At 37.1% G+C, this 25,255-nt stretch overlaps 1 protein-coding gene across 1 annotated transcript; it reads left to right on the top strand.

Moving 5' to 3' along the window:
* LOC117780650 (chaoptin) lies at positions 1 to 21,802 on the top strand. The gene is made up of 5 exons (XM_034617267.1): positions 1 to 310; positions 10,299 to 10,443; positions 16,266 to 16,376; positions 17,730 to 21,003; positions 21,286 to 21,802. Exons 1-5 carry the CDS (start codon positions 1 to 3, stop codon positions 21,460 to 21,462), a joined length of 4,017 nt encoding a protein of 1,338 aa, XP_034473158.1. The 3' UTR covers positions 21,463 to 21,802.
* Positions 21,803 to 25,255: the final 3,453 nt, after the last annotated feature.

Here is a 25,255-nt window from a genome sequence, read left to right as displayed (position 1 = left end):
ATGCACCTGTACCTGGCATTGATCTCTTGTCTGGTGAGCACGGCGCACTGCTGGCAGTTCGATGGCGGAGGCGGTGGTGCTTCAGTTATTGGGGGTCAAAAGCAGCTTCGCATGGCGAGGAACACGGCACGAGCATTGGCACGAGGTCCACCGCCGGTGCGAGGATCGGCGGCGCTGCTCGGCAGTCAGCAGCAGGATGTGCTGTACGCCTGTCCACTTAACTCGATGTGTCAGTGTGCCGGACTGCCCAACGAGACGTCCACGCTGATTGAGATTAATTGCAACGAGGTGGCGCTCTACAAGTTTCCAGGTAAGGTATCTGAACAGCAGATGTTTCCGTTTTGTATTGGTCAACCTACTCTCCGGCACTCTCTGCCCGCTGTCAATATATCCTCTCGCAGAAGGAGCAGGTGCGGGCCAACTTGTTCCATTTTATTTATGTGGCAAATATTTTTGTTTGGTTGTGCTATAAATTGTCACAGCCACAACGACAAACGCGACAATGCCGGTTACCAGTTTCCATTTCCCAACTCCAGTTGTTGCCACTTGCGCCTTCCTTTCCTCTGTCTTTCTCTTTCTCTTGTTGCCGCCCAGAGCGAAATGTAATTTTTTAATGAAGCTTCAAACGGCTTTGTCCTGGCCCCGACGACAGACAAACAACATTGCCGAGCACTGCGTTTCCCACAACAAAATTAAATCTTACATTTAAGTTTGCCAATTAGTTGTAAAAATAAAGTTTTTTCGGTTGTCCTTCTGGCACTGCCTCTCTTTACTTCTCCACTTCCACAGTTCCCCCAACTTCCAACTCTCAATCTCTCCATCTCCTCATTTTCTCAGCCCCCGCCTGGCACAAAGTTTTTAACGATTGCTGTGGCAAATTCCACGCTAATTTTGTAGTTTTTAAGTAATGAATGGCAAGTTTTGTGCTTCATTGTCATTTCGTTACCATTCCACATGCCACGCCCCCTTCTTTCATCCCTCCTCTTATTTTTTGTTGCGATTGTTGTCTTGTGCCAAAATATTACCATTACCTCCAGTGCTGCAAAATGCAAACAACATCAAGTTGCCGCATAAAGTTGCAAACGAAAACTGTTGACTGGCAATACACACACAGACACAAACAGTCATTGGCAGTAAGGCAACAGCGTGCAGGCCTGGCCAGCTGTCAGATATGAGCCGGAGCCGTGCTATTGAAAAGTTTTCTTGGCTTACAATTGCTCTGCAAATGGAAATGGAAATGAAAATATGAGGCATGGAGCATAGGGCATGTGGCATGTGGCATGGGGGATGAGGGATGGGCGATGGCTTACTGATATCCGCATTGCCAATTTATCTGCCACAATGTTCGGCGAATCTACAAAAATTTACTTGCAACATTTGTTTCGTTTTTTGTCTATTGTTTCGATTTTATACCCATTACTTAAAAAATAAGTAAAAGGGTATATTGTGTTTGTTGGAATGTATGTAACAGGGAGAAGGAGGCATCTCCAAAACTATAAAGTATATATATTCTTGATCAGCATCAATAGCCGAGTCGATATAGCCATGTGTGTCTGTCCGTCTGTCCGTCCGTGTGAGCGCCTAGATCTCAGAGACTATAAGAGATAGAGATACCAAACTTTAACCAACAGTCTTCTATATACCCCACCCAGATCAAGTTTGTTTCAAATTTAAGCCACGCCCACCTTCGTCCCCGTAAATCGCAAAAAACCACCATACTCACAGTTTTTAAGTTATGGCAGTTATGGCGAATTAAAGTTTTCAGCACAAAACAAGTATTTTCTTTAAAAGTACTTTTATATATATTAAAGTAAGTAACGGGTATTCTATGGTCTGGATCTCTACTATAGCTTTTCCGACTAGTGTTTTATTAAATTCACATTTATCAAATTTGTGAGTAACTGCAATGTGTTTCTCTTTGCTACAAGCAATTTCATATTTTTAAAATTTCTTTGTGTAAACGTTTCGCTCGCATTATTTTTTATACAATTAAGAGCTCTTAAATTTATATCTGTATATATAAAGTTGTTTGTCCAACTGACTGACTGTATTAGCATTGTACAGGCCAAACGGTTTGACGTACGACCTTGATACTTGGCCACAATAATCTAAAGAAAATTTCATCCGGAAATAAGGCGGGGTTTTGCCCTGCAATAGCGTTAAATTAAAGGTGAAGGCTCCCAAGTATTTTCTGTTTACATGTGTTTGTAGTGTAGTAGGATGGTGTGTTAGATTCAGAAGCCAAAATTCCGGGTTTGAATCTCGCTTGATCATGGCATTTTAAAAATCAATTTGACAAAACAAAGACATACATTTATTTTATGAACATATAGCAGTGTTTGGACAGATAGCGAGCTCAGTACCTAAGTAGTGCAGAGGATGGTGTGTTAGACCCAGGTTCATGCAGGCGCGGGTTCATTCATTATTAATATTTTTTTAAATTTAACGATGTTTTACAAATTGTCTTCTCTTGCATATATTTTTGCTACTTTTATTCCTTTCTTACATACAAACACGTAATATGATCGGATTTCAGAATCAATAAATTTGTATTGTGCCCGAGTTACAAAATATTTTATAGATAAGAATTTAAATATGACAGAAATTAGTTTACTCAAGGGAGGAAAATTTTGATTTTTAAGTTTTGTGATCTTGTTTGAAATAAATAGACATATTCAGGGGTGTCACAGAAACCGAAACCAACCGAAAATCTCCCAAAAATGTATAGAGATTTGGGAGATTTTCGGTTGGTGTTTTATATTTTTATACCCGCTACTTAAGAAATAAGTAAAATGATATATTGTGTTCGTAGGAATGTATGTTACAGGGAGGAGTCATCTCCGAGCCTGTATAGTATATATATTCTTGATCAACATTAACAGCAGAGTCGATATAGCCATGAATGTCTGTCCTTCTTTATAAACAAAAGGATCTCAGAGACTATAATAGTTGGAGTAACAAAATTTGGCATACAGATTTTTGTATATTAGTATAAAATTTGTTTCAAATTTTAGCCACGCCCCTCCACCCACGCAAATCGCTAAAACACAGCTAGTTTTGGTAATTAACATTATCTATTAATATTATATATCCCACTAAATCGCAGCCAGATCGGACAAGTATAACGACAGAAATGGCTAATTGAAATTATCAATCATTTAGGCAATACAAGCTCCCAAACGAATGCATTAGTTTTTAATAGATAGTTTTTTCTATTAACTACTATGGTATATACTTAAACAAGTATTCTATAGTCGAAATCTCGACTATAGCCTATCCGACTTGTTTAAAATAGTAAGCTTTAATGAAGTTTATTATTTCCTTATTAACCTGCTCAAAAAACCACAAAGTACTTTATAAACTAAGAGATAAATAAAAATTTTAACTACGGAATGGGAGTTATTTGCGCAATAAAATGTGTAAAATTTGTATCTTGGCAAAACAATTATTTGAGTGTACAGTCGTAGATATTGTATCTTATTAAACATTTATGAACTTTTTTAATGAACTGTTATTTGAAAAATATTTGGAATGGTTTCCTCCTATTGATTTTCGATACAAAGGCATTTAAAAAATATTTCAGATTTAATAAAATTAGAGCATTGCTCTTTTTAATATTCAACTCTCATGTTTATCATCAGCATTTGATTTGCTAACTAACAACCTTACATAACACACTTTGAAGTTGGTCTTCTGGTGCAAGAGGCGAGGCATTCCATGTGGCAATCTGTGCTAGTTTATGGCATTTTGTGGCACATTCCACTGTTCAAGTGCCCGTCTATCGAACATTACATGTTTAACAATTACAATCTGCTCTTCAAAATATATTCAAACAAATGTCTCACTTGAATGCAATTTATGTCTTCCACGTCGGTGAATTGCATTGAAGAAATGCATTTGCTGCTGCTGCCGAAAACTTTTGGCAATTAGCAATTCTAATGTGGAAAAAAAAACTGAGGCGAGCGGACGACCAGAGAAAACACTTTGCTTGACAGTCGGGCTAATTGCGTGCCACGCCCGAAAAACAGCCAACAGCTGGACATTGCGGGCAGTAAAAGAAGAGAAAGTGTGGAAGGGAGGGGTCAGCATGTGCCTAGAATTGCCACAGCCACAGGCATGCTCGGATGCAGGACACAGAGGACATGGGGCACAGGACTTCGGGTACAGCAGACATTGCATACTTTTCAGCGCACACGCAAAAATACACAGAAATATGCAACTGTGAGGGGCACGATGAGGGGACACTCAGGGGAATTGCAACAACGATGACAACGACTTGAAATTCATTAAAAATTCCGAAATTTGTGTTGCCAAAAATATGCAGCAATAGCAGGCAGAGTTGAGGGTCGGGAAAGGGAGAGAGAATGGGAAAGAATAAAGCAGCTGCCAAGCCAAAAACAAATGTGTCATGACAGAAGAAAAAAAAATCACATTTTGTGTCCTTTATGTACGCAATTTAAAGTTAAATTTCCATTGTGTTGTGTTCGTAAATGATATTTAAGCCAAAAATGTGCAATTTAGATTTATTTTTAATGTTTCTGGTCATTTTCACGCTTGGCCAATGTTGCTGCTGATGCGCCCCAAGGGAATCTAGTCCAATGGAAACCATCTGCAGTGGCATCTACAGCAGCAACAAAGGCAGCCACATCGTTCGATTTGGCCACAATTTTCATGACGAAACTATTTCAGGCAAGAAAAGCCGAAACAAAATGAACGTACGGACAAGACGGGCAGGCAGTTCGCACAGCTGCCGCACGTTTCCTGGTCCTGTCATCCTTTTGGCTACAGCTCCTGCTCTTACTCCCGGCCCTGGCTTTGCTGCAGACGAAAGTATATGGATATAAATGAAGCCCACACTTTCTTACTGCCAGCTCGCTTGCCTTCCCGTATGAAAGCCAGGCCAAAAACAATAACTTTTCAGCTGACGTAATCTTCATCAGCACATACGTTAAGAGGTCTCGGGTGAAGGCGGATGACACGGCCGAGAATGGGAGGTACCTTACATATTGAGGCATATAAATCTTGCAGTAGACTGGCCTACACTTAGATGATATACATATTTGTCGCAAATTCTTTAACATCATTTAAAAAATGTTGAGAGCCTTACAGATAATTTTGAATTCCACATTTAAAGATTCTTTCTGTTGAGCTTCTCTCTAAAAAGCTTTTCTCTGTCAAACTTCAGAGTCGGAGTCAGTAGTCCTTGCCGTTGGAGATATATATAAATTTTAGGAGAATCTTTTAAATTCTACATAATCTACATACCATTTTTTTTGTTGTTTTATCTGCTCTATATCGAACTTCTTCTTGTAGAATTTCTCAATTTGACTACTTCATCAAATTCCTCTGTTAAAAACATTTGAAATTTTTATTTTGTTGATATATATAAATTTATTTACTTACTTATATTCAGGCTTGTGCCAGAAACTAAAACCAATTGCAAACGAAAAACAACCAGAGCTGTATGGGCTTTTTTTGTTTACGATTGGTTAGTATTTCTGGAACACCCCTGATTATTTAAGAATTCCGAAGTGCACCAGTTATAGTTTTATCTGTTAATTCGAATTTTACTATTTCTGTAAAAAAAAGTCAATGTTCAATTCTAATGAATGTAATGTAATGAGATTTCACTTATCATATTCACAGTTCTAACAATTTTCATGTAATTAACTCTTGTCCTTTTTAATCTATTTAAAATTAAAAATACTATGGAAATCATGCTCTTACTGATTTTTTTTTTCATAACAAAATGCTCTTTGAATATTTACATTATTGTATATATTGCTGTGCATTTTTGCGACTCAGATGCCATACAATATGTTTATACATACGTTACTAGTTATTTTTATTTCAAAACTGACTAAGATTTCAAAGGCAAATGCATAAACAATTATATTTAATTTATAAAAGCACATGCCTTGCTGTGCATTTTGATGAGTTCGTTGTTGTCATGACAAATGAGTGAAAAAAGAGATAAAACATATTTCAATTTTAATATTCAATAGTTTTTGATTAGTAAATAACTCGCTGAATTTTTTAGTTTGTATGTCTCTTTCAACTTCAGGCTTATGCAAAGTATTATTTAAAATATTTTATTTCTCATGATCCCTTAAATTCAGTCCTAGTCTTATTATTGTTGTTGTTGTTGATATTTTTTTTATTTGCTTGCTTTTGGCGAGTTGAATAAACACTTGGCAAGTGACGCAAACGAGAAACAAAAAGCGAGAACCAAGAGAGAAGCAAGTGGATGGAAATGACGACGTTGGCTGCAAAAGTAAATAAATAAATATGCTCGGCATTTGTCAGAGAATTGACTTGAGGCCATAAAATACAAGCCAAAGGTACGATGGACATTCAACTGCCACCAACTGTCCTCCATAGTACTCCCGTTGTCGCTTGCTTCTCCTGCACAAGCCTTCGGGCAACGACCAGAAGTTTATTAACGCCATATGTTGTGTTTTGGTATCCCACTCATAACGGCAACAGCAACAGCAACAACAACAGCTGGCCAGCTTAGATATGCACACATTCTACGAGTATACTCGTACACACAAACTTACACAGTGTCGCCAAGCTGCCGTCGTGCATGGCCAATGCGTTTGCCACGTTTGCTGCCCGTTGCGCGTGTCAACAGGGCGTATGATTAATATTGTATTAATATGCGATATGTAATTAAGATGTAAGCTGTTTGCGTATATCGCCGTTTAGTGCACACAAGTATGTGTGTGCGTTTATTTTCGGTATGTTCAGATAGTTTAAGTTATATTAAAGCTCCTAGCAAACTTTGAATTGAATAAACAGGGGCGCAGCTAGCCCGGGTCAAAATAAATATTTGGGGGCCCTTTTTTAAAATTTTTTTTTATTCCCTCTCTTAAGTTAATTACAAAACTTATCCTAGACCTTAATATATTTTTATTAAAGCTAATTTACTGAAGGCCCTTTCTCCAGCAGCCACAGGTAGAGACAGAACTTGCAAAAGTCTTAAGATGATACATATCTGAGGTAACATATTCTCGTAGCCAAAATTCTGAAATAGCTTCAGAAGCTACAAGGCGTTTCATGCAAGATACAAAATCGAGACAGGCACAAAAGCAGATGTACTCAACACGGCGTAACTTTTAGAAATGTAAAACTATCACACTGGAAATTTTATAAAATGTCAATGACAGATGTGGCAACCTAAAAAAAAAGAACGAAAAATAAAAACGGTTAACTAAGAGCACCACACGGTGGTGATTTCGGGAGCTTTTTGATCAAGGTAGTATGTCCGAAATGAAAATATATGACAAAATACAAGACAAAAATGAAATAACTTTGGTGAATTTTGTGCCTTAAAATGTAATCGGGGCTGCAACAGCTTATATTTGTAGGCATGGGGTCCAACTCTAATTCAATTGAATTTCAATATTAAAATTTGAAAAAACACAAAAAAAAATTCTTCACTTTTACGGTATTTAAGACAGTCTATCAGAGGCACTAGAACGCGGGGCCCGTTAACTCCGGGCCCGGGGCAAATCGCCCCTTTTGGCCCCCTTAGCTGCGCGCCTGTGAATAAATAAAATAAATAATTCCGTTTTGCAATAACCAAAATTGCACAGACCGACAATTATTATTATTGCTTCAATTTAAATGAAAATAAATTAGGTTCAATTTAAATTTAATTGATTACGAAAGAAGAAGAAAACTTATGAAATCTTTGCATACATATCCAAGCGTGGGTATACCAAATTTTAATTTAAATAAATTCATTTGAAATTGAAATTAGATATGGCTGAAAGCAATTGCCAGCTAATTTATTTATACATATACCATTCATATATGTAAGTGTAGATACTTTTAGTGATTGTTCATTAATGGTTTAAGTGCAGTCAAATGTTTGAAATGCTGCTACGAAATGTTCACGGCCAAATCAATGACAATCTGACAATCTGTTCTCGCATTTCACTTTGACTTTTTCCCGACACGATGCATGTCCGTAAGAGACATGCATATTGTATGTTATGTGTCATTGCATCTGTATGTGATTGTGTTTGTATACAGTATCTGTGCATGTATTTTGGAAAAGCCGGCAGCAAGCTGCTAACTAAAAATACCCAAAATAAATAAAAAAAAATATATGAAAGGAAAAAATACAAGTTAGCAACAAACCAAACCGAACCGAACCGAAACCAGCAAAAAAGATAAATGACAATTCACGTAAAAAATTTTCAATTAAAAGCGAAAAGTGCATTTTCATGTTGCACGTCAGTTTTTAGCCGGCCACGACTGTGTGGCTGCACTCATTCCCCATTCCTCATCGGGGCACAACACTCAAAAAAATGTTTGTTTTTTGTCTATGTGCGGGAGCAGGCGTTGGGAGGAGGCGGCAGCTTAGGCGTGGCCAGGAATGTGCCGCATTGCCTCATTGCTTGAGGTAAGGTCAGGCCATAATTTAAGCTGACAAGCATGACATGAAAATTCCCTTTGGAGAGCCTTTTGCGTATAATCAGGCTAAAAACACATGGTCACCATGTGTACAACTGCGCCAGTACACGATGCGACACCATAAGCCTCCTCGGCGCAGTGTTTCTCCTTCGAGAGCCGCGGGCGCACTCCAAGGACCTTGTCACTATTGTTAATTAACACATGCTCAACGAATCGCAAATTAATTGCGACACTCGACCCCCCGAGGGGTCCTCGTAGTGCCCGCAGTTGTAAACTCAAAAAACTATTCGTAAACGAGAGTCCTTCTCTAATATAAGCGTATCGCAAATAGCAACTTTGTTAGAGGAATGTCCAACATTTTCTATTTGAATGTTGAATGTTTTTTTTTGCTAATTAATTAAAAATTAAATCTCTACAAAGGAATAAAATTATTACAAAATTCAAGTTGGAAATTCCAAAAAATACAATGTTTTTTTTTTCAGTTTGTATTTACGATGTAAACTTTAAATGTAAGCTACATGTGTATCACATGGCAAAGCTTCAGTATTCAAATAGGTCAAGAAGCGTAATATATGTAAATCAAGTATTAAATTCTTAAGGAAACCCCGATGATCAACAGTACCTTTACAATTAATTTAATTATTTTTTTTTAAGCAATGGGAAAAATTGCCAAACTTTTTTTTAAGAATAATTTATATGTATATTCAACTTAATATCGTTCGTCGCAAAATTGAGATCGAGTTTTACGCGTACTTTTATTACAAATCTTAATTATCTTGCATCGTTTTCATGCCTTATTCAAACTTTGACAATTTTTTCCGTTACTTATAACGACCGTTCATCAAAAAATAAGCAATCAAACTTAATTCTGCAAACTATCTACGACGAGCAAGCCACAGTGAGTTGTTGATATTTCTTGAAAATCGATTATGCGATTGTTCTTTTGAGCCGGTTGGCGGATTGGGATGATCAAGATGATCATCCGCTGCAATCATTTACATTTTGTCCGTCTCACTTACAACCCCTTGCCTTATGAGCCTGGTGAGTTAGTAATAGTCTTAGTAGTGTGCATTTTGTTAGTTAAGACTATACATTCCGATTGGTATATGTTCTGTACATATTGCTAGTCACCTTTCGCACATTTATTTAAACCTTAACGACTTATTCTATCTGCATAGTCTCAAAAGTCTGTAGGGCCTTAATTTTGTTTATTTCATTTGTTTATTTATTCATTTTACAAGCAGATATACTTGTGTCATATACAAGCGTATTATAAATATACATATTTCATTTCATGTATTTTCTGCTTAATGCTTTATACACTTTGTACAGTCTTCTCGCATGCCAATGAAGTCAGCCTGCGAAGCTCTGTTGTCTCTCTTAGGGATGTCACTCTTCCAATATATATAAAGTGCCTTTTTAAATTGCTTTGGCCGTTGTCCTATTATGGAGGGGCGGAAGATTGGGAGGGGAGCTTGGGAGTCCGGAAAACGGAAAAAGTGCATAAAAATCAAAGTCCTGCCCGTTGGGTTCTGTCCAGTGGCCTGACTTGAAAAACCCTCCTTAATTCCCGTTCTTGTGTGCGCATTGTGAGGAGCAATGGTTCGCTGATGACCCATTTGCTTTAACGCGCCTGCTATCAAACTGCCAAAACAAAAGCCATCATCGTTAGCCACGTCCCCGGGCTCTGGCAGCAGCAGATCGCTTCTCCTCCGGGTTATGGGAAACGCTTCAAATGCCGTTTAAAATCAATTTGAATGATGAACTGGGTGGTCCAACGCGACGTCATTTTGATTCCTACGTCGATGTATATCAATATGTCCTCTCATCAAAAAAAAACTCTCGCTTTATCTTTCTCTCTTTATTGTTTACAGAGTTCATCCATAGCAGCGTGCGTTATATCGAAATGTCGAATACGCATCTGCAGACCGTCGATGATGAAACATTCCAGGGATTGCGTCTGAAGACACTGAAGCTAATCGACAACGAACTGCAGGACATTTCCGAGCGCAGTTTCAGGTGAGTGTAGGTCATCAGTTGGGGAGACATTCGCGGGCCGTTTGCGATTAGGGTTATCACATAAGTGCTGGGTGATGATGATGCAGTTTCCCTCCTTACATGATATGTTGTGCACATAAAAATATATATAATATTTCTGATGATGCGACAGTTTTGCAGGCCTATTTGTATGGGACCCAGTTTTTAACTATTTTTTTCTTAGCGGCGTGTGTTTATATGTTTGTAGCGCAAGTGCTTTATATATGCTCTCTTACACACATGTACATCCATACGTATATTTTACAACATAAAACTGCAAGTTGTAAAAAAGGCGTAAAATTAAGTTTAACAAACGGCTGGCAAAGGGAGCACGCTTACGGGGAGTGCGGGCTGTTGCACTGTTGGGAGTGTTTCATGGGGCACTCAGGCTGAAAATGCAGGCAGGAAATGCAAACTCACATGACGAATACAACACAGTATACACTCACATAAACATACTTACACACACATCGGGGTAAAAGAAAAACTTTCAAGCGCTATTTGTTTGAGTGTAAATAATCACAAAAAAGAATGAAGCAGATGTTATGTAAAATAAATACATAATACGAAGACTAGATGCTCTTGATTAACAAACGAATTTAGTGTGTAAGTTTACACTTAAGTATATGCTTATTTTTGTTCAATAGCTTACAAAAATAGTATTTTATTTTATAAAATCATTTTGATGCAAAAATCAAAAGTTAAGAACTTAATTATATGAGAAGTCCTATTACAAAATATTATTGAATGTATACGTTATTTAATAGATTCTAGAATTTATATGTCTAATATTAAAAAAATGATGTGCCAAATTTATAAAAATACATATTTTTGTTATTCGCCTATGCTTCATTCGCTATTCGTAATACCCTTTAAAAGGTTATAAACCAAAAGCGAGAGGAAAACAGACTCGAAATATGCATATAGTGTAGTACGGCAAATACAAGCACATATTTCGTCAGCTTTTTATGGTTCCACACAACACATCACATCAGCCATGTGACTGTGTGTGAACTGTGACTCTCTCTCTTTCTCTTGCTTTCGACCGCATTTGGCAGTTGTTGTTCTTTTTTATTTTTTTTTTGTGCGGCATGAAATGAAACGCGAAAATTTTTTAACGAGCACAAAGAACCAACGAACTTCGTCCCCCCCCTTTGTCTACTGCCTACAGCCCACAGACCACCGCCCACCGCAAACCAGAAACCGAATCCCCTCTCATCCTCTGCGTTACATTTGCAAAGTTAAATGGACGCACGTTAACAGTTTGCTCAGTTTTAAGACCCTCACACAAAAGTAAACAGATAGCCTGACAGGGGAAAGTATAAAGGGAAGATATGAAGTGTTTGGGTGATGAGAGGTGTGTGTGGCAAATAGACAGATACCTGCTCGTCATTAACAGGTCGCATCTCAACTTAAATCAAACTAATTAATGTGCACAAACCTGGCAAATGTGGCTAAAAAAAACCAGAAACCTCCCATCTACCATCCTGTTGTCTGTCTCCCACACAGTTGCACCGTTTCGTATGCTAATAGAAAAGTTAGTTCAACAATTGCAAAACTCAACCCAAAACAAAATAACAATATGAAAATGATGGCATGAAACCGAACAATTTATGAGCATAATGTGTCCTTATCATTTGTATATAATCATAAATAAAGTTAATTATAAGACTAAAACGCATCATAAGAGAGGCATATTTTATCATCACAATATTTTACACATATTTAAAAAAAGAAAATTAAAGAGATTCGTATGAATTCGTGTTTTTATGCACTAAACAAAAATTACCTTGACCTTAATTTGCCACTCATAGGGTCGATTTGTTAATGTCTCTAGGACAAACATTTTATTTTACATCTAGAAACATTCTAAATACTTTGCATTCATTGGAAAAATTTTTGTAGATCGCAAAATTGTTTTTCGATAAGCTTTTATTGTTGAATTTTAATTTTATTTTAAAATATATATTTCAAGTTGTTGAAACTATGTGGAAGTTTCATACAAAATTTTACAGCCATTTTTCGATATAAGTGGAATAATCTATCAAAATACATATATACGTCATGAATTGATATTACATATTGTTAGAAATATAATTCCTACGTAGCTCTAACGATAAGCGCTATATTTTGATTGTCAGTCTGTTGGCATGAATGAGTTTTATAAAAGTACGTATGCAGATAAGTTTTAATATCAAGAACATGAGTAATATATGTATATGACGTTGACCCATATGCTCACTACATACTAAGTATGTGTTAATCACTCTTTCTTTAATCACAAATTCTCAATGAAGTGGAGTTAAATGTGCTGCATTCAGTTGAATTCGAACCGTGCTGGGCGACATTTGGGCGCAGTAAAAGAACAATATAAAGATTTCTCAACATGACTGAATGCAATTTGCTCCGGGTGCTATTAGCACTGATAATGGGTATGGCTCTGAGTGTTTCTGCCCAAGTGAATGATAGGCCTCTTCCGTTGGAGATGACAAATTGCACCCGCATGTGTCAATGTTGGTTTCAAAATGGTACTTCAATGGATCTGCTCAGTTCGTCGAATTGCCTAAATTTCTGTGCGGATGATCACACGAAACCGTGTTTCGATTGGGAAAAGTGTCGAGTTACTAAAGATGTCTGTCGGGTACACTGTGGGTCCTTATTGTTCAACTGCATAACCAAGAATTATTCCTTGGACGCATCGCAACCAATAACATTCTTGGAATGGCTATCATATGTGCTATATGCTATTGTTGCTGTCTTGTGTATTGCAGCTATAATTATTTTTACGGCTAAAAAGGCTAAATTTTGATAAGCAAAATATGTGAATGAATCTAAATGAATGAACTTAAATGATTTAAGTTAAATATTAATTGCAAAGGTTCCTAGTCGGCTTTCTTTTTCATTTAATGCAAATAAACTTTAATAGAACCTCAAATTTTAATCTGTAAAAAGCTCTTAAACCATAATTTTAAGTGTTGAATCATAGACATGGAGATTTTTTTTAAACGTGATTTTCCTAAAAATCTGATTTTAATTTAGCGCTTACTTTTTTTCTTCACGTCAGCTGTTAAAAGTGACTGATTGGCGAATGTATTGAATCGATATTAAACAAACATTTTTTAAAAGAAAGTTAAAAAAATAATATACTATATTTTTGTCGTGGAAATGGTCTGGTATTGTAAACTGTCAGCACATTGATGGATTTGTCAGCATCTTAAAAACTTAATTAAACTAACCTGAAAGATTAATTTAAATTTTGTACACAGTGGTTTCAAGTTTTACGAGCCTTATGTAAAAATTCCATAAATATTTAAGTACTTGCACATATGTATTTCAAAAATGTTTAATTAATAATTTACAATGAAATGTTTGTAAATTATACAAGCTCACACACATGTTCAAATTAGTATGCGAGTTTATTTCGTTGCTCGTTATGTTGCGTGTTCAGTTGTAAATGCCGTTAAATGTGCTCAGGGCTTCGTTTTATGTATTCGTATGCATATAAATAAATACACATGTAGAATCGGGGTTCCATATATATTAAATTATTGTATATACGAAGGTAGCCTGACTCTTGATTGTCGATTAATAATAAAGAAATCGCTGTGATTGTTGACTAGCCCAAGTTTCAAATGACTAAAATGATGGTAGTTTTATATTTCTGTCACATTGAAAAAATGAACAAAAATTAAATATTCTGCAGTTGTTTTTATTCAAAATGGGGAAATCGACCAGAAACTTATGAAAGTTTAAGGCTTTGTTTTCAAATCCATGAAAATAAAGAGAAGCTAACTTTATTTTTTTGACCAATTATTACTAATTATTTAAATATCTATTAAGCTTTATTATCTTCGTTTAATTTATGTATGTAATTCTTGAATACACAACAAAATTGCCATATTTACAAGGAGTCTTTTGATGACAATCGCACTAACTCACGCATACACCCACAAGCATACACAAACGCACACACACGCACTCACACGTTAAACACGTTAAACCACAAGGCAATAACAACAAACGGCAATTGGCAACCGAAACGCAAACGCAAACCAAAAACAGCCGCCAACAACTGAGCAGTGTGGCAGAGTAAAAGAAGAAAGCGGAGAGGGAGGTGGATAAGGGGAAAATGGGAGAAGTTGCGAAGAGAGCGCTGAAGGAGCCGCAAAAATTCGGTTTGCGTTTGATTCCTTGTCGCATGAGCATTTGAAACAAAAGCAAATAACAACATGAATAGCTAGCGGAAAAGGCGAGAGTCGAACGGGTCCGCCTGTGGCAGACCCTGTACTTTGAAATATATTACGTATTAAATATTCCTTTTAAAATATAGGCAGACGAACAGAAAAGCTTTGTTTCTTATAGCAGCATGTTTTTTTCTACTTCCTTATTCCCGATAAAATTTTCAGGACAGTACGAATAACAATATATGTATCGAACATATTTATGTACCAAGGTCAAGGGTTTGGATGTGACAAACTTCTATAACAACAAAAAATTTGAATCTTGATTAAGTTTGGATATAAATGAGCCTACATACCAAGTTAGGTGTCTCTAGTTCCTATAAGTCTACATTTTCAATATTGACTCGGCTGTTGTTGCTAACTGCGAATGTATACAAATTATGCGGTTGCTTTGCCATTTACTCAGGTTTTGCCTTTGATCAACTTAACAGACCTATTGTTCTTTTCAAGTACAGGGTCTAACAACAAAAAGCAGCGTCGCACACTGGGCCCGCAGGCCAAAAAGCGTGGCAAAAATTATTTTAAATTGGAGCGTTTGTAAAACGTAATAAATGCATTCGATAGAAAATTATTCAAAAATTAAGAATCCGAAAGGTTTATTAAATCAGGTAAAAATTGTGGGTAGTACCGTTGACCCATTTTTTAAAACAAGCATACGAACAGAATTGTAGAAAAGTTATGAAATTTTTATTTATTATTTAATTAATAGTATATTGAAATAAAGAATGTTTAAAAAAACACTAAAATGAGGCTATTTTTCAAGTCATCTCGCTTCTATCCCATTACTACAGGTCGATTTGGTGATCAATTGTCTAACTAACCTATATAGAATCGTCTGTTTTTACGGATGTTATTGTACGACAGCTGCTGCAGGCTCGCAATAAAAACACGCGGAAGGGTGATAGAAAAAGAAGAGCCCAATGGAATGACATGTGTTTTCGCTATGCCTGGCTGCCAATACAACCGATAAACCTGAAACATCCTGTGAGCCTATCACCCTGTGTAATCAGCCATGTTAAAGCTTAAGAAGTTTGCTAACAAAAACTTTATAAATTTTTTAAATATCATGAATGTTTCAAAGGGATTGTTTTTTGCAAGAAATATAATGTGAAATGACCCCACTGTGCGTCGCTTAGAGCAAATGCAAGCATCAGAGGCTTGTTTGTAAAACCTCGTGGTTTTCATAATTGAGGTCGCTCTTCTTCTCTCTTTCTCCGCCATATGTATGTGTGTGTGTGTTGTAGTGCGTGTATGTGTGTAACTACGTATTAATGGAGTGCAGCAGGATGAGGAAGAAGGGGTGGAGACAGGTCACAGGGCTCGTCGTTGGGTCTGCGGTGCGTTAATTAAGTTTAAATATTTGTTTTCTGACTTATATGTAGGATATGTCAAAAGGCAGCCAGCCACAACCTCAATACGCAAGGGGCGTGGCTGTTGCCAGGTCGCCCAAAGCTCACTTATAGAAGTTTAGCGAAAGTTTTACCTTTATAGCTGTACACATATTTATTTTGTATATATAAAAATATTTTCATCTTTCTATACTCCTCTGTATTTACTCTGTAGCACCATGACGTATTCGCTAATGACGTTGGACATATCCGGCAACAAGATGCAACAACTGCCTCTGGAGGCGCTACAAAGACTGCATTCCCTCACGCGACTAGTAGCGCAACGGTAAGTGACTAATCCGTAGAATCTATAATGCCCCAAAGTTTCCTAATGGGCAGTTTCACAAACTGTTTCAATTCAGATATACAAGTTTGTTAATTAGTAAATAAGTTAATAAACATTATTTTATGCATAGATGCATTGCATATAGTACATCAATTCTCTATAAAATGCTAGAGAAACTTATGTAACTTAACGTCATGTAACGTAACGTGTCATACTAAGGCTAATTAAAATAAAATGAGAAGAGATTTTTAAATTCAAAAACCTGGAAAAATAGCTTAAATTATTTAAAATGATATTAAAAAAATTTATATGCAAAAAGATTTGTCCATTTCCAACAAATTTCAATTATCTTATATCTTTCAATCGGAAAAGACGATTGTTTTCATTTTATTCACTAACTATTGTTAGACTGGATTACTACCTACATAAATATAAAAACAACTTTTTAAAAATTTCACTTTTCTTATGTTTTTCTCACATTTTGGCGTTAGCATTAACGTGACGGGGCTGTGGAAAGGCCCATATCTAGTTTTGGGACGAATGATATTAAATTTAATACATGAATTACTCTTATAAAAATGGTATTCTGCACTGCGCACCCTTTGGCTGCTTTCGTCACTAGCGCAGACTGCTATCCGCAATGATAATTTACATTACAAAAATATATATTGAAATCAATAAATCTCAACTACAATGTCAAGTTCCCAATTCTGTCTACAATGATGATAAATAAACAATGTATATTCGCGAAAGTATCCTAAGTATATAAAATTTTTTGTGGGTCAACTTTCGGCACGATACTACCACTTAAAAATGAGATAATTAATATACCATGGATTTCAAAAGATACAATACTTTTGCAGAAACATGTGATTTAGAAAATTATTTATTTTTTTAAAAATATTTTATTTGGCTTGAAAATCTAAGTTTGCTTTTAGACAACTATTACTTAGCTCAATAATCAGAATCAATTCTCGAAATAATCGTATGTTACATATTTTATGATGTTGAGTTTCAGATAACAATTTCAAAAGCTTCTCATTCATCAGCAGGCTTAATATGTATTAAAGCTATATTCAAGATAAATGAGACTATTTAAGAAATGATAATCAATATTGTTTTGGAGCTAGTATTTAATTAACTTGTCGATAAACATGGCGAGCCATAATACAGAATGGTAAAATTCAGAAATAATATTTTGTATTTGTAACAAGTGATAATTTCACACAATAGGAGCTGAAAATGGTTATGTTTTGAAATGGTTAGATTCTAAAATAATTTTACCGAAAAAGAAACATTCATTGCCAGAAGTATTCTCTTTAATCCTCTTCAATAAACTATTTTTATTTCCAGCAATCATATAACAACGCTGGATGGCAACTGGGAGGCGCAACATGATACGCTGCGATCTCTGCATCTTGCCGGCAATGATATCACCGAAGTAACTCCAGGTGGCAGCATGGAGTCACTGTCAAGTGGAGGCGATAACAGTTCGCAGCCTTCCAGTTTGGCAGCGGTTCAAACCAGGATGGAAGCGAACAATGTGTTGCATGTAGCAACTCCTGGCAGTGGCGATCGATCTGGGATGCGTCCATTTGATCAGTTGCAGAAACTGCTTTGGCTGGACTTGTCCCACAATCGGATAACTCATGTGGCAGCCAACTATTTGCCACGATCGCTGGTCACCATGGATCTGTCCAGTAATTTGCTGAGTGTGTTTCCTCAACAATTGTTCGAGCAATTGCCGGAGTTGCGGATTGTGAGTCTGCGGGATAATCTGCTGAGAAATGTTCAGTGGAAGGAGGTGCCAGGACGTCCGTTGCGAATGCATCTTGAGAAGCTGGATCTTGGCCAGAATTGCATTGAAAACTTGGAATCGGATTATTTTCAACAAAACTACACGGATGTTCACATACGTGCTCTCAACATGGAACAGAACTATGTCACACAGTTGCCGGCGGAGGTCTTTAAGGCCACAGGGATTGTGCATCTCGTGTTGGCTTTTAATGTCATCGGTCGCGTTCATCCCGCTGCCTTTGAGGGTCTTACCGATACCCTGGAATACCTGGATTTAGAAAGGAATCGATTGACTACAGTGCCGGCTGCCATCTCCTCATTGCATCGTCTTAGATACTTGTATTTGACCTCCAATCAAATTAATCAGTTGAGCAATTTGCCTTCATTCACCGAGAATCTGAAAGTTCTGAGCCTGAGTGGCAATAACTTTACCATGATACCCGTATTAGGGCTAAAGAACTATACGCAGTTATCATATCTGAACATGGGATACAACTCCATAGCGGATATTCCTGAGGGCATCTTTGCTGTCGATGGTTGGGGCGCAAATCTACAGACAATTCTGCTGAGGAACAACAAAATAACCCATCTTCATTTGGGTTCGTTTGCGGGCTTAGATCAAATACAGGAGATCAGTCTGAGTTTTAATGACATAACCATACATCATCCTCTGGTCTTTGAGAATGTTTCGCATACGCTGAAAATACTGGAGCTCTCCTTTGCCGTATTTCCGGCTAGAAGTGTAGAATCGTTGGATCCTTTGGATGCGCTACTTCCGCTTTCGCAGCTCATCTGGCTTGGCCTCGACAATAACAATCTGAAGACTATCTCGAATGAGTCCTTTGCTCAAATGCGAGAACTGAGTTACATCAATTTAAGCTTCAATCAACTCAAGTCACTGCCCTGTGGACTTTTTCTGCCCGATGCCCACAGTCATCTGGTCGAGATTGAACTTTCCTACAATGCCCTGGAGCGTCTGGAGCCACAAACTTTTCACAACTTGGGAGATCTACAGACCCTTAACCTGCAATCGAATCGTCTTCGCAGCATCGCACGTCATGCCTTTCACAACATGGAGTTTCTACGCTACATAGATCTCTCCCACAATCGTCTGAGCAACATTTCCCATGCCGCCTTCACAATCCTCCCAAATCTGGCCGCATTGGATCTCATGCATAATCAACTGTGTTCAATTTCACTAAAGTCCTTCCATTATGTGTCCAATGCAACGACTCCACTGAGACTCAACCTGAGCCACAATCACATCTCGTACTTCGACGATGAGCTGAGCAGCTATATGTACATATATCAGTTGGACATCAGTCACAATCATGTGGCCAAGTCGGATAGCTTTACCAATCTGGCAAATACTCTGCGCTTCCTCAATATGGCTCACAATGCTTTGGGCTCCCTGCAGAGCAATGCCTTTGGGAATTTGGAATTTCTAGAGATTTTGAATCTATCACACAACAATCTAAGCACACTGCGACGTCGTAGCTTTCTGGGCTTGAATAGTTTGCAGGAGCTCGATCTGAGCCACAATCAATTGGATCAACTGCAGGTGGAACAGTTCTCCAATCTTCGCAAGTTGAGGATTCTAAGGATTTGTTCGAATCGATTACGAGCTTTGCCCCGTGAAGTCTTTATGAATACTCGTCTGGAGTTTCTGGACATTTCGGACAATCAGTTGAGTGTTTGGCCCGTTCCAGCTTTTACGGATATCGGGTTTACTCTGAGGTCGATTCAGATGTCGCGCAACAATCTTGAATATTTGGATGCCTCCATGTTTGTCAACTCACAGTTCCTGTATGACATTAGTCTGGCCCGCAATCGCATAACCATTTTGCCGGACAACACTTTTAGTTTTCTCAACAATCTGACCAATCTGGATCTTTCCGAGAATCCCCTCGTTACCACCAATCTCCGCGAGGTCTTTGTGCATACGCCCAGGGTTCGCAAACTGAGCCTTCATCACATGGGACTCTACGTGTTGCCACCGCTGAAATTGCCGCTGCTCTCCTACCTGGACGTCAGTGGCAACTACTTGCAGGAGCTGTCTCCTCTTGGGGTTTTGCGTCACTTACGACACGTTAACATCTCCCACAACAAGTTAATCAATGCGAGTTGTGCCGTGGATCATTTGCCAACCTCAGTAAGGGTCCTGGACCTTGCTCACAATCCCATTCGTCGGATTACTCTGCACGATCTCTTGAGTTTGCGTCATCTCTCAGAACTCAATCTGCTCGACATTAAGGTGGCCAATCCTCAGGCTTTTTCCAAGCTGCGTTCCCTCCGCAAACTTCATGCCAGCTCGCATGCGAATCTCGGGGAAATTGTCTCTAGGCTGCCGGGCTTGCAGGAGTTAAAGGTTCACTGTCTGGAGCCCAACATTGGAGGCCAACTCTTGCCCAAGCTGGCCAACAACACAAAGTTACAACTAGTGGAGTTGTATGGCAGCAATGTGCAGACCATTTCACCCGATGTCTTTGCCGGACTTTCACGTAACCAGCGACTTCAAGTGAAGATTTCCCACACACGCATTTCCGATTTACCCCCGGGTATTTTCTATACACTTCGCGAGGTGCCACATCTTTCCATTGATATATCGCATAATCGCATCAATGCCCTCGCCGCCGATAGTTTCTATCCGAACAAGAGCTATTGGGATACGGTAGGAACAAGGAGTATTATGGGTGGTCTCATCACATCCCACAATCCTCTGGAGTGCGAGTGTGGATTGGTCTGGTTTGGACATTGGCTGAGACGCTGGCTAAGAGAATCGGCACAAATCAAAGTCATTCAGAAGGATGATCTCAAGCGCATGGTTCAGGTGGGTTCCCAAATACTATATATCTACTATCTCTATAATACACCTCTTCATTTACTTTACAATCTTTATTTTTTGTGTGTGGCAAAAGTTACCCCTATCGACTGCCGATATGCGCGTAAGCTTTTCTATTGTTTCTATATATTTAAAGTCCTGCAGAGAAATCTTTGTGAAACGAATTGAAAGCCTTGCTCTGCAGGATTCTTGAGATTTCGGCTTATCGAAAAAAAATCTTTAATAACATTTGTATTCTAATTTGTTGTCATATTATTTAATTATCTATAGCGTGCCCGTGCCAATACGTGTCACGATCCCACATCGGGTCGACATCTGCCCATTCTGGAGATCTTTCCCGAGGATCTGCTCTGTCAGGCCAGTGCTTTGAGCAGCTCTGGGCAGCGCATCTTTCTTTTATCCTTTGCGGCGGCGTTAACGCTGCCACTTTTCACATTATCCCTTTGATGTTGGCTCTAGTTGCTGGACTTGGCCAAGTAATTTTGATTGGCTTGCTATCAACTCAACTGGGGATAATCACGAATGGAAATATGTATTATATTGTATATAAAGTTGAACATAATAACTAATCGCACTTGGAATTAGGTAAAGAACCCTAACAATAACGAACAGCAAATCGGTTTATGTCCACTCGTAACTATAAGTTTTATATATAGACATAAACATATTTAATATTTAGACATATGAATTAGGACTCCAAAAACTGCGGCACGTTGTCGCAGTTGCCAAGCGTCTTGCGTTGCGGAGTTTCGATAAAAAACAAAAAAAAACTATTTAATAACTTTAACTTTATTTAATCACTGCTTGCTAGCTGAGTCACAATGTCAGAATCTTTTCAGTTTTTTTTTTAACAAAATCTTAAGTGTTGTTGATAAGTTTCATGAAACAGTTCCTACTAGAATCATTAATACTTATCTTTTGTCCTTATTGTTAACTCATTATTATTAATAGAGAAAGTTTGATATCTTAAACTATTTAAACTCAACATATCCTTACCTAAGCATATAACGACTTACAACAGATTTTGGAATGATTATTCCATTGAATTTTCTTCCAATACGTGAACTTCCAAAAACCGAATTTCACCTATTAGTCTACCCGAAAGCAAATCAAATCTTGATGAATGCTGATTACAAAGCATGGATAAGATTTAAACATATAAGAACTTCCATTAAAGTTGGACAGTGTGATTTTAACAGCAGTTGCAGTAATTAAGCTGAAACAATTGAAAGTGTCTAAAGTTTAACAATTGTATTGTCTTTTAATAATATTGAGTCTTCAAACATATGTCAAGTATACTATATTTTGTTGTCATTACTCTCTTCCATGTATTGCTACAACATTCTCACCCTTTTTCAAAATTATAATTTCTCCCTTATCCCCCTTTATCTATCTGACATTGCCCAATTACCCGTTATTATATAATCGTTTCTCCGTCACCCTATCTAATGACCATTAAGTAATTTTAGTTCAGCTCCCTCCGCATGGCGCTGTGTCTTGGCCAACTTAAGGGTAATTAATGCAATTGATTACACACAGATACATCAACACACATACACATCAGCGGACATATGATGATTCCTAATAACTGACAAGACACACACACACACACACACACACACTATCACACACCATTTCATACATACACACACTTTAGAGCGTAGTTAATGAACACTTTTGCATCTATAGATTTATTAGACGGATAAGTTGTTAATAATAGTTTATTTTTAAAAGCTGAAAACGATTCTAGATACAAATACAAAATATTTATAAAATAGCAGAAGGCCAATAAGTATATACAAATATATATATAAATAAATAAAAATATTATATAAAGATATGAATATGATATAAATGATCAATTGGTTAGCAATTATAATGGTTTTTTAATGAACGTAGAAAATGACACATTGCACAATTACTTGTATAACTAAAAACGAAAATGGTAAATAATAATACATTTGACAAGGAAAATGAGATGAAAAACTAAAATGACGTTTTTCCAACTAATGCGGCTGCCAATTTTTAACACATATATAAGTACATATCAGTTTTTGGCGAAAAAGAAATAAAAGGTCATAATGAAACATAATGAAAAGCGTAAACATTTACAGAGTGCACATACTGAAAGCAGCAAGAAAACACAATGAATATCAATTAAATGGAATAAATTATCAAATTCCCTTTTTTATTTTCTTCTGTTATTTTTCGAGTTTTTTTTGTTACAACAATGACAATCGTGATACTAATTGTAGTTGTTTACACGACGATGAAGCAAAATGCACAAGAATAATAATAATATTAAATAAATAACTCTATTCAATGGGGCAAATGAATAAATCAATTATAATACGAGAACCTCTAAATATATGTATGTATATTGGATATACATATATACACATATAAAAGCCGCTGGACATATAACGTAGCCATTTTACTATTCAATTTATGTTTTTATTGCGGAAACGTTGTGAAAAAAGAGCCCAATGCATTTTTATTATAATATTGTATATATATCTACATATATATATAGCGTATATTGAACATAGTATGACAAGGCATTATGTTTTTTATTTCTACTATGCCCGACAGCAAAAGCGATATTAAAGTAGTTGAATGAAGCAAAATAAAACCGAATAAAAATTAAAAACGAAAAAAAAAAAATGGAAACCATATCAATACAAATGAAATTGAATATAAAATAAATAAAAATGCTAGAAATATTAACACTGTGTTTTGCCTAATGGAAAGTGCAACCAAGGCATTTTAATTAAAATGGATTTGGAATAGTTGTCCATTCCCACGCTGGGGTTACCTTAACGCCTTGCCTTAAAATCCCCAATCCGAAACACTTTCTTTTAGTTGAGCGTTTACGTGTTTTAAATAACAAACTCAATTCGCTAAACGGAGCAAATGGAAATCCCGCAAACACACCCTCGTTGGGATTGCGACTGCGGCAGACCTCAGACATTAGCCTCAGTTCCCTGGCAGCTCCTTGGGTTCAGGTTGTGACCCTTTTATGCACACACATTTACCCCTGTTTTGGCCAATGAAACTTGATAATAACGCGAGAAGCCCGCAAAGCCAGGAACAGGCACATAAACTGGCACAAATTATGTGGGAGACGCAACGCGACGCGACGCGACGCACGCCACCTAGTTCCAGGTAGCAGCAAAAGGCGTCCTTAGCCTGGCCAAAACTAACTGACGCCGGTCAAATCCGACCCTTAGCCATGCCCACACCACGCCATACCCATAATTGGATTATCGGCAGCTCTGAAGAGCTCTGACGAGTGCTCCACTTGTGCACTAGCTGCACTTCGCTCCTTGTTTTGATACTCTGGCTAAAAAAGAAAAGTAAGAGTTCGAGGATAGCTAAGTGCTTCCCTCAGTTGAGGGAAAGTTGAAAAGGGCGCCAACTGAATATTCAAACACTCTGCGGCAGTATTCATGTTTGTGTAACCTTTAAGTCTTACAGCAAAATGTGAATTCCCCTTACAAAAAGAGAAATTTGAGTTGCTATTCTTATGATCATAATTTATATTCTCTACTTACAAGTACGGTTATACTTGAAAGCCTCGTGGTCTTAGCTTTTTATTAATTATCAACTCAGCATAGGATTTAATTATCTTTTTGCCTGTATTATATCTTATTTTAGAAGTTGTCTAACTTCGCGTAAAGTTTTTCCTTTTCTTAAGAAATATATTCGTTCGTTATATATATTTCAATTGGTAAATTATTGATAAATTTCTTCAATGTGTGAAACTTGACCCCTTGTAATTTGAAATTTGGAAAACCGCCCCTTATAAAATTTTCTCAGCTATGCTGTGTGAAAATTTCAGCCATCTGGGTGTTATGGTTTGGGCTGTGCAATGATCAGGCAGTGAGTCAGGATGAAGAGGTTTATATGTATACCATAGATATTGTTAACTGACGTTGATTTATTTATTTTATTTTATTTATTTTACAAAATTAGAAAATATATATATATAATAATATTAAACCTAATAAAATTGGGTGATTAGTCTGCTAGTAACTAGGATCTTCGACTCTAGAGTAAGTGTCGTTTATATTTAAATAACTAGTGAAAAATTTATTAGTCATCTTTACTTACTTTATGATTATCATTATAAATTTTTATATTCGTCTGACAACCGAAATCCCATTGAACTTTGATTCTCCTGAGAAGCTACTTTAGTTACTTCAGTTGTTTTCTTTTCTTGCGGCAAACTCTTGTTTTT

The sequence above is a fragment of the Drosophila innubila genome (assembly GCF_004354385.1).
Source record: "Drosophila innubila isolate TH190305 chromosome 2L unlocalized genomic scaffold, UK_Dinn_1.0 4_B_2L, whole genome shotgun sequence".
NCBI lineage: Eukaryota > Metazoa > Arthropoda > Insecta > Diptera > Drosophilidae > Drosophila > Drosophila innubila.
This window is presented reverse-complemented; position numbering and strand designations above follow the sequence as displayed.

Coding starts and splice junctions, on each gene's coding strand:
- LOC117780650 (XM_034617267.1), top strand. CDS start 1: ATGCACCTGTACCTGGCATTGATCTCTTGTCTGGTGAGCACGGCGCAC. Junction 10,444..16,265: donor ATTTCCGAGCGCAGTTTCAG/GTGAGTGTAGGT, acceptor TTTACTCTGTAG/CACCATGACGTATTCGCTAA. Junction 16,377..17,729: donor ACGCGACTAGTAGCGCAACG/GTAAGTGACTAA, acceptor TTTTATTTCCAG/CAATCATATAACAACGCTGG.